Here is a 10473-nt window from a genome sequence, read left to right on the forward strand (position 1 = left end):
TAGTTCCCTCAGCACCCTCAGGTGGATCCCATCTGGCCCAATGGACTTGTGACAGTCCAGGTGGAGCAGCAGGTCTCTTACTGTTTCCACCTGAACTGTGTGGGGGATATTCTGCTCTCCGTCCCAGACTTCCAGGTCGGGAGCCTGAGACCCTGAGGCGGAGCCCCTGAGGATAACTGGTCTGACTGCTGAAGACAGATGTAAAGAAGGCATTGAGAATCTCAGCCTTTTCCTTATCCTCCGTAGTCATGTTCCAGTAAAAGATGGAGATTCTCCTTGGTCCTGCTCTTATTTATATCAATATATATATATATATTTAAATTATGTATTAAACATTATATACATACATATTTATCATATATATTATTATATATTATTATTGTATATAATATAATATAATATATAATATATATTATATATTATAATATATATTATAATATATAAAATATTATAATATATAATGTATATAATATAATATAATATAATTATATTATATAAATATAAAATATTTATATTATATATATAAATATAATATATATAATATATTATAAATATATTATATATATTTCTCTGCCAGGCAGAGAAATGGGTCAGTAAGAGCTTCCTGCAGTTGCACAAGGACAAGCACAGCGTCCTGCCCCTGGGGTGGAGCAAACCCAGCACCACCACCTGCTGGGGGCAGCCAGCTGGAAGCAGCCTGGCACAGAAGGGCCTGGGGTCCTGGTGGGCACCGAGCTGAACAGGAGCCAGCAAAGGGCCCTCGCCACAAAGAGGGCTGCTGCTCTGTTGGGCTGCACTGGGCAAAGTGCTGCCAGCAGGGCAAGGGAGGGGATCCTTCCTCAGCACTGGTGAGGCCCCGTCTGCAGTACTGGGACCAGGTCTGGGCTCCCCAGGATGAGAGAGACCTGGACGTACTGGAAAGAGGCCATGAAGACACTGCATTCCTAACTCATCTAACAGTCCAGCCATCAAATTCATCTCTCTCCAAGACTGTTCTGTCCAAGGCCATTTCCAAAACCATCAACAATCGTCTCAGAGTTTGTGTAGGATGGGAAAAGCCCCCGCGCTGAAGCAGGCCAAGAGCAGCTGCTCCTGGCAGGAGGACCAGGGGTGAACAGGGACTCACAAGCCCCCCCGGTCCTAATTCATCTAATAGTCCAGTACATCTCGCACACCAGAGTAAATCAGTAAAGAATAGTTTTATACGCCCCCCGGGATAATAAGCTGATAAAAAATACAACCAGTATGCATTTGTCAAGACCAAATGCTATCCTGCCAATCTAATTCCCTTCCCTGATGGCTTAATTGGCCTTGAGGATGGGGAGACCAGGCTGAGCCTCACTATGACCAACTCCCAGGGCAGGATGAGGCCTTGGTGATGCAGCTTGGGGAAGGGTCTGCAAACCCCCAATCCCAACTTGCTTCCTAAATGCAAGGCTAGGTGGCAGCCAGCCTGGGGCTCTGGGAACGTGTGTCAGCTGTGCAAGGCTGCTCCAGAAGGGTAAAACCTCTAATTTTGAGGTGGACGTGGTGGGAGTATTTTGGGGGAGACAGAGCAAAGGCAGCAGTCCCTGGGTAGGACTCTGTACGATTTTACATTTGCATCCCACTAGGCCGGGGTGCGGGCCAGCACAGGCAGGCAGCAGAAAAAACAACAGACCCACAGCTGAAACACAAAGAGTAAATTTATTTTCATTACAGAATCACAGAATAGTCTAGTTTGGAAGAGACCTCCAAGATCACCCAGTCCAACCTCTGACCTAACACTAACCAGTCCTCCACTAAACCATACCACCAAGCTCTACATCTAAACGTCTTTTCAAGACCTCCAGGGAAGGTGAATTAACCACTTCCCTGGGCAGCCCGTTCCAATGCCTAACAACCCTTTTGGTAAAGAAGTTTTCCCTAATATCCAACCCAAAAGTCCCCTAGCCCAATTTCAGCCCATTCCCTCTCATCCTATCATTGGTGTGTGTATATTTGCTGCCATACTTCTGATGCAGCAACTGTTGATAAAATCACAGAATCCCAGAGCGGTTTGGGCTGGCAGGGCCCTCAGAGCCCCCCCAGTGCCACCCCCTGCAAGGTCTTAACACCCTTTGGTACATGTGTGTGATGTCGGTCTCTGACAGAAGATCTGCAGCTGGTAAGGTGCCTCTCAGCCTCCAGCAGTGTCCTGGGGAGATGTCCCTGGTCGTGGGGTGGCCGCCACCACGCAGCCCACTGCTGTGCAGGGATAGCCCCCAAAAGCTCATGCAGCCATATTTATGGAACAAAGCGGTTGGCTTGTAGTCAGACTACAAAAAATGGGAAAGGCAAGCACAACACTCCTTGCACCCACGACTTCTTTTACTCCCTGATAAATTAGTCTTGGAAGAACCTCCTGCTATTCGCTTGTTAATCACATGATGATGAAATGGCCTCAAGTTGCACCAGGGGACGTTTAGGTTGGATATTAGGGAAAATTTGTTCACTAAAGGGTTGCGAGGCATTGGAAGAGGATGCCCAGGAAAGTGGTTGGGCCACCATCCCTGGAGGCGTTCAAAAGGCATGTAGAGGTGGCGCTTAGGGACATGGTGTAGTGGTAGACTTCTCAGTGCTAGGTTAACAGATGGACGTGGTGGTCTTGGAGGTCTGTGCCAACCTAAATGAGTCCATGGTCCTGTGAACTGGTTTCCAGGCTGACGAACATCAAAGCACACCACACAACCTGATTCAGGGGGGTTCCAAAGAACAGGCAGGAATCAAGGAAGTTTGTGGCCTGGTCAGGGCCTAGGCCTTTCTTTCCTGGGAGCCCGAGCCAGGCTGCTGTGGGCTAGGTCAAGGAGTTGAGTGCATCCATCGCAGCTAACCGTATGTATTCTTGTTAGTGGTGGTTGGCAGTAATCTGTAATCAGGTAGAGAAGCTTAGGGAATAAAGCCTCGGTGTCCTCGTGTATCATGGACTCCTGTGAACCCCCAGCTGCAATTTCCTGGAACCCAAGGGTGACACAGGAAAGGTGTTGGGTGGCAGTGCCTGCAGGGTGGTAGGGGACATCCCTTGGCACAGATGTCCCTCCAGACATCTTCCAGTGCTTGTTTTACCACCTCTACCAGGGTGCACTTCCCCAGTTTGGTGCCGCTCAGCCCCAGTTTGGACCTGTTTGACCTTTGGAGGATGCAGGCCTGAGCAGCTCCAAGGGGCAGGAGAAGGACAGCGGCTCAGCTCTGTGCTGATGTCCCAGGATCCCAGGACAGGAACAGCGGGACAGACTGCCACAATGCCCAGGACATCCCGAATCAACAGCCCCAGGAGGTCATACAGCAGCCAAGAAGAGGAAGCATTGAGTGAGCATCCTCTTGTGCATCCCTCTGGAGCCCATGGTGCTGCAGGAGGTTACCAGCGTGAAGGCAGGGGAGGCAAAGGAAGGGATGGGCAGCAGCTGGGGCACACCAGGAGATGTGCTGAAGAAATCCAGATTCTGAAGGAGCAGGGGCAACAGGACAGGGGACACGCAGAGAGTGTCATCTGCCTGGATGTCCAGAACAGCCCCAACAGGATCCCTCAGCACAATGGCTTAGAAAGGTAAGGCTGGGATAAGAGAGAGGGTCCTAACATGGAAAAGCAGTTACTGAAAAGGGAGAAAGAACAAATGGTGACTTGTCACCATGGAGGGAAGCCTCCAGGGAACACCCCCTGAATGCTCAAGAGAAGATGGGAGCTGTGGTGGTGGCACTGACCGGTAGTAAGGGGCTGCAAACACCGTGCACGGCTGTGGCAGGATGGAAGGAGACCGGCTGCTGAAAGGGCAGACTGCTCTGCAAAGTGATGCACACCCAAAAAGCAGGCTCAGCCTCACGCCTCCAGGAATGAATATGACGCCAGCTCCCCAGGCGAGACCTTGGGGTTGTAACAAGCAGGTCCACAATGGCAAAGATGTTTGAGCCAGGGAGCTGGGAAGAAACGTGTCTGCAGGGCAGGGGAAAATGTGCACGTGGCAAGGGTTTGCTGGGCCAGGAGCACGCTTGCTGGAAGCATCCTGCTTTGTGAAGCCTGGAGCAGACGGAGCTTTCTCCCACCTGAGTGTGGTAGCAGAAAGGAGCCACCAGCACAAGGAGCTCCTGCCCCTGCAGCACCCCCACCGCCAGCAGGAGCACTGATTCCCACTCTGGGCATTCACATCTTCAACACGCGCTGCTATATTGGCTGTGTCCTCTGCTGGGGTCTGCTGCCCTCAGACTGGAGACTTTGTTTATTCAACATTTCTATGCAAAAACCCGCTGGGCCCCAGCACCATTGCTTACTCCTTGGGATCAGACACGTGGGTTTCCTCCAGACTGCAGCCCACGGCTCCTTCAGAACAGTGAGCAATAAAACACACACCACACTTTGCTCCATTGCTGAGGACACCCAGCTGCTTTTTGAAGCCATAATTTCACCTGTCTTGTGTTCTTTTTTTCTCTTTTTTCTTTTTTTTTCCCTAATGAAAATTAGTTTAAGTGTATTAAAAGATCCTCAATTAGGTGACAAAACTGCAGGATATGCCAGCGGGCAGGGTTCGGTCTTGATGCTCCCCCAGCTCTCTCCTGTGGCTCTGCAGCCCCATACCCAAAATCTGGCCCTGGTGATGCAGAGGTCACCTAGCACTGCAGGAAAACAAACATGCACACATCGCTGTGAGTTTTGTCTTAAAAAGCCATCATCCTTCCAGCTCCCAAGGAAAACAGGAATAGAAAAAAAGAAAGAGATGAACAGAAGGGGAGGGAAAGGAAAACCACTACAAGCTGCAGCTCAGCTGGCTCAAATTGAAATTGGAGCTCTTAATCCACGAAGAAACATCTATACGCAAATCCCCCTGCTGCTATTTTTGCCTTCCTAAAACTAGTGTTAGCCCTAGAGTTGGCAGAGCCATTAGTCATTAAATAAGCAACCAGCTGCTGTGGCCACAGGGGTGTTTCAAGCAGCCTTCTGGCAGGGTGCTGCAGACCAGCAGGGACACGGTGGGGTGGCAGTGAATGGGGACGGGGATTGGGACACGCTCGGGCACCCACGCTCCAGCACAGCCTCCGTTACCAGTGCCAGGCTGCTGCTCACAGGTCAAAGTGGTGAGCAGGTGAATTTGTTCCCCAGTAGTATTTCTGGAGCAGAAGAGAAAAATATCAGTCTTATAAATAAACCCAGTAAATGCTCCGAGCTGTGCAAAGACATCAAAGTTGCTCCCAACAAGAAACTCACACCGAGAGCCCCCAGCTCCCCAGTGCCCTGAAGCTCCTGGAGTTTCCAGGGCTCAGGCAGCCCCATGGATGCTCAGAAAAATCCAGGGGTGCTCGGGCAGCCCCAGGGATGCGTGGGCAGTCCTGGTGAAGCTCAGGCAGTCGTAGGGATGCTCCAGCAGCCCCCAGACGATGCTTGGACACAGGCTGCTTGGTGATGCTCAGGCAAATCCAGCGATGCTCCGGCAGCCTCGGGGATGCTCAGGAGCTCTGAGTGTTTGGACAGCCGGAGAGAAATGGGCACAGGCACGAGGGGAGCGCCCTGCTGCAGTACCATGCATGCAGACAGCACAGCTGGTGTTGCCTCTGCACGTCCTCCCAGGCTGTGCTCTCCAGCAGTTTCTGCGTTCTCCACCCTCCCACGGTGACCAAATCCACTTTTCAGGGGAGCAGGGCAGTCCCCAGGCCAGGCAGATCCTCGGGGACATGCGGCCACCCTGCGGCTGCACCACTGCCCTGGTCGCTCCCATTGCTGCGAAAAGGAGCTGTCAGAGCCCCGAAACTGCAACTGCTGAGTTTGGGGCTTCTCCTGGGGGGGAGACAGCCCCAAAGGGAGTCTGGTGCTGCCTCCTGGTGAGATTTGGGATTAGGGGAGGTGAGGTTTGGGATTAGGGGAGGTGAGGTTTGGAATTTGGGGAGCCATGCCAGCAGGGACTACAGGAATAAAAGTACAAACGGGTGCAAAACCAGATGGCACAGCATGAAACAAGCTGTGGTCCATGCAGGGGAGTAGCAGGACATGACCCCAGCCAGTGCTCCACTGCCCTATAAACTCGGGGTCCCCAGCCCCCTGCAAGCCCCAGCCCCCTACAAGCCCCAGCCCCTGCTCCTCGCAGAACAGAATGGGCAAATTGGGAGTGAGCCCCCATCACCCAGTAACTCCCCTGTCACCCACCACGCTGGCACCCTCAGGCTGCCCTGGCTGTGCCCCAGACCCTCAGGGGATCCGAGCACACGAGGGGTGCCAGGACCCCATATGCAGCCAGGCTGCCGTGCATGGGTACAACAGGCTCCCAGCAAGGAGTGGGGACCCTTCTACCTCGTGCCCACGGCCAAGGCTGCCTCTCCTCGCTGTCTGGGAGGCAGCAGGTCCCTCAAGCACAGCCACTCTGGAGGTTCCACAGCTCCAGCCACATTTATTGAGGCCCTCGGCCCTGCCCTGCTGCTCTGCACACCCTGCCAGCCCCGGGGTCGGAGGCAGAGGGTGCCCCAGCACCACCTTCGTGGGCTCCCCCATCGATGCGCTGCTCCTGGGCACAGCCAAGGAAGGTGTCGCACCTCTGTGTCCCCTCTCTGTATCCCTCACACCCTGGGTTTGCAGCAGGATCTGGTGGCTGGGGACAATCACTGCTGCGTTATTGCCACAGGGCTACCCACACCCTGCAGGGCGCAGTGGCACCTTGTGGGACCCGGTGTCACCCGGCAGCAGGCGGCTCATGGGGCGAGGGGCGAGGGCAGGCTCCTTCTCCTCGCGCAGCCCTGCCTCTCCAGCCAGGTTTGGGTTTTTCTGAGGGACACGGTGGCCTCGGGACTCCTTCCAGCACTGCTTCCATGTCGTGTGCTTAATTCCAGCCGCCGCTTTGTCATCCCATGGCATCCCCTCCCTGCTCGCAAGCTCCTGTCCACGTCACTCTGAGGACAGAGGTGACCACAGTCCATCTGGAGGCACCCCCAGCGTCCTCACGGCCGGTGCCCCCCGTGGATGCGCTAAGGGGGATGCTCACCCCCGGCGATGCTCAGCAGCTCCTCCAGCTCCTGCTGCAGCCGCAGCCCCAGCAGCTCCCGCAGCAGCTCCCGGCGCCGGCTGCGGGGGGCGACCCCCATGCGCCGCAGGGTCCCCTCGGTCATTCGCAGCAGGGCCCGGCCGCTGACCCCGTGCTCGGCCGCCAGCTGCACCAGGTCCCCGTCCCCGCACCGCGCATCCAGCCAGGCGCACACCTCCGGCACCGACCACTGTGCTGGGGGCCCCTCCGAGACCTGCACCGGGAAGAGAGGGGTGAGCTGGGGTGTCCCCTCGCCCCCCCAGCCCGTCCCTCCAGCCCCGTGGGGGATACGGGGTCAGGCTGGCTGCTCCATGCCCAAATTCCACCCCTCCCCGAAATGGGACCCTTCTGCCATCCCCGTGCCCATGCTGGTGCCGGTGCTCACATCCCCGTGGGGTCTCCCGTTCGCCCCCGGGGACACTCCAGCCTCCAGCCCCCAGCCCCCAGCCCCTGCCCTCGCTCACCTCGGCCAGCGAACATCCCTCCGACAGAGCCTCGGCACCATCCTGCACCTCGGCACCATCCTGCGCATCGGTGTCCATGTGGGGGTCCGGCAGGGCGCGGGGGCAGCTGGGGCTCCCTACAGAGGGGGCTGCAAAAGCTGGGGTGAGCACAGCCCCCTGCACCCCTATTCCACACCATCCCCTGGAGTGTGGTGGCTGCCCTCCCCCAGTGCAGACCCCTCCTGCCCACCCAATTCCCGTCCCCCCAGTTGGAACTGGGACAAGGCCCCAGCACCCATCCTGCCGCGTGGGCGCACGGAGCTGGGCACACCCGGGAAGCGAGACCAGCCCCAGCTCCTCACCACCTCCGCAAGCCCCGGGGGGCTCCGAGGTGCCTTGGCACCCCCAAGCCAGCCCGGACCCCTTCCCCAGCCCAACGTCCTCCTCCCCACCACCCTGCAGCTCACAGCTCTGCCCTGGGTCGAGCAGGAACCCACTGCACGGGAAGCAGGAGAGCAAAAGGAACCTTTGCCCGGGCGCTCCTTCTGCAGGCACCCCAACAGCACCCAGGGCTGCCAGGGGCGCGGCTGCTGCTCTGCGAGCTCCAACCGTGCTCCCCCTTCCTCTTTGCCCTACCCCAGCCCTGGCTTCACCCTCCCCACACAGCTCCAGGGGTTGGCGAGACCCCGGCCGGAGCCAGACACGAGGTTTTCCAGGGGTTGGAGGAGGGCAGAGCGGGGCAGCATCCTTACCACAACCAGGTGCAGGAGCTCTGCAAAGGCTCCCCCCTCTCCCGTCCCCATTAGGTGCAGAAGGGGCCCATCGCAGCCCGTCCCACGGGGTAAAAGCCCCCACACAGATCGACGCAGGGCGCACCGCAGCAGCCTCACCTCCAGCGCGAGCGCCAGAACAGGGCGAGCCCCGAGGATGAGTCACATCCCGAAGGGCTGCAGCCCTGCCCCTACCTGCAACAGTCCCCGCTGCCCGTGCCCCCCTTCCACGCAGCCCCAGGGGGGTCCTGGGGCCAGCTCAGTGCCCACGCAGGCAGCGCCAGGCTTGGTAGCAAAGCAAACACCCAGACATCGCTGTTGGGTGGCAAAATATCTATAAAGGCTGCTGAACCCAACACATCCCGCAAAGTAGGAGTGCACCAAGCTATTAAGCAACTTCCAGGGGTGGGGAGAAAAAAAAAAAAAAGAAAAAAAAAAAAAGTCTTGTGCATCCAGGTAGACGCAGAGCTGGCAGGACGTTGACGGAGCCCTGGGAACGTGCTCCTACGTGTGTGGGAACGCCGGGGAGTGCAGTGGTGCCGCTTCACACCGTCCTACCCCAATGGACTGGGATGCACGGAAAGGAGGGTGAGGATCAGTGCCTGGTCTCCACAGCACCCCTCCCCATCCCCAGACCCCAAAGGGACCTCTGCCCCGTGAAGCTCTTGGTGATGTGGACGCCCCCAGCTACCCAAATGTGGGCAGAGGGATGGATTTTCAGCCACTCCGGCTGCCCAGAACGGTCCGACCACAGCAGAGCCTCCCTCTGCTGGGACACCAGGTCCACGAAGCACACGAGGTGTTGATAGAAAACCAAAGTGCTGCCCCTGCTCCTCAGCTTCCCTCCCACCCACAGGCAGCTCAGCACAGAGCAGCAGCATTGCACAAGACTTTCAGCCAGCACCAAGCAGGCAGCACCCGCCGTCCCACCCAGCTCTTATCGCAGCTTTGCCTCCACAATTGCAGGGCTGCTCAGCAGCAGGTGGCTTGCAGAGGCAAGGTTCCTTCCGTACAAGGGAGCCGAAGATTTTTTGCAGGGTGTTTTGGAAGATTTCTGTAGTGCCTGGCATAGCCCAAGCCACCCTCATCGTAATAAAAACATGAAAAGATGAGGGAAGAAAAAAACTCAGAACATTAACCAAAAGGGCAGGAACAACAATCTCATGTTCCCAAAATCCTGGGAGAACAACGAGTCTGCAGAACCGATGTTTGTTTGTCACCAGCTTGTTTCTGCCCAAATGTTTTTAAAATTCAGAAACAGGGACAGGGTAACACCAAAAATGTGGAATTAGGGTGCACAGAGAAGCAAGGGAGAGGGGGAAAAAAAAAACAAACACCAGCCAAACTTTTTTTCTCTCCTGGTTTATTGTGGCAAACATCAGCGAGACTCAATTCTGAGGCAATTTGCTAGTTCCATGCTGTTCAGACATCGTGCAATCTTCCCCCTTTGAACCAGGTCAGCCACTTGAGTTTAAACCTGCTTCTGAAGTTGTTACTCCCTACAACGGCACGTTACCCCACATCTCAGCCTGCCGACATTCAGCACTTTGTGGATCTCCTCACCTCTGAGCTTCATTCTTTGTACAGCACTTGGGAATCCTTCTTTTTTTTCTTTTCCAGGGAAAAAGAAAATAATAAATCTTGCTTCCTGAAGAATTACAGTAGAAATCAGACTGGTTACAAGGACCTTGGAGACACTAAGAGCCACATTAACTTTTATTTTCCTCGACCTGGAATACGTCTTAGAGTGCGTTTATTAGCTGAAAATTACCAGCAGTGTAGCTAAAAGGTATTTACAAAGGCCACCAAAAATCCTTCCCAAGAAGGATTGTTTGTATCTTTTTATTAGTGCATTGAAATGGCATTGCCAGGCACAGAATACTCGTTGATGAATACTCCTTCAGCAGTCCCTTGTCCCATTACTGAGGGTAGAGCTCCACTAGCATCACGTGCCCCTAGAAATGGAGAGAAAAAGAGAACAGGCACAGAAAGGACTGGGTATTACAGGCAGCAGTCAACAGGAGATGCCCACCTCCCGCCCATACTAAAATAAAGGTGAGGTGGGAGCCCAGAGCTGATTCACGATCAGATTTGCTCTGGCAGCTCCGTGCCAGCACAGGGCTGCTCCAGGTGCCAAGGCAGACCAGCACACCACGCTGCTCCCAAGGCAGCCCCTAAAGCACTCAGCGAGGGGTGAGCCAGGGCCAGGCCCTCGGGTTACCCACAGAACTAACCCCAGGCAGC

At 55.4% G+C, this 10473-nt stretch overlaps 1 protein-coding gene across 4 annotated transcripts in view; it reads right to left on the minus strand.

The window, feature by feature from the left end:
* The window catches only part of LOC139998638 (sterile alpha motif domain-containing protein 12-like), a 77029-nt gene extending 68302 nt beyond the window's left edge, over nucleotides 1-8727 (minus strand). The window contains exons 1-4 of one of the 4 annotated variants that reach the window (XM_072036652.1): nucleotides 8212-8682; nucleotides 7481-7608; nucleotides 6978-7230; nucleotides 4454-6885 (exon numbers count right to left, since the gene is read on the minus strand). In XM_072036652.1, the coding sequence (XP_071892753.1) occupies nucleotides 6881-6885; nucleotides 6978-7230; nucleotides 7481-7558 (336 nt within the window). In that variant the 5' untranslated portion in view covers nucleotides 7559-7608; nucleotides 8212-8682 and the 3' untranslated portion in view covers nucleotides 4454-6880. Of the gene's footprint in view, nucleotides 1-4453; nucleotides 7231-7480; nucleotides 7609-7926; nucleotides 7980-8211 lie in introns of those variants that run through there. The other 3 variants (XM_072036653.1, XR_011808649.1, XR_011808648.1) reach the window with 3 other exon arrangements.
* Between the last annotated feature and the right edge of the window lie 1746 nt (nucleotides 8728-10473).

The sequence above is a fragment of the Anas platyrhynchos genome, chromosome 3, assembly GCF_047663525.1.
Source record: "Anas platyrhynchos isolate ZD024472 breed Pekin duck chromosome 3, IASCAAS_PekinDuck_T2T, whole genome shotgun sequence".
In the NCBI taxonomy this organism is placed as follows: Eukaryota; Metazoa; Chordata; class Aves; order Anseriformes; family Anatidae; genus Anas; species Anas platyrhynchos.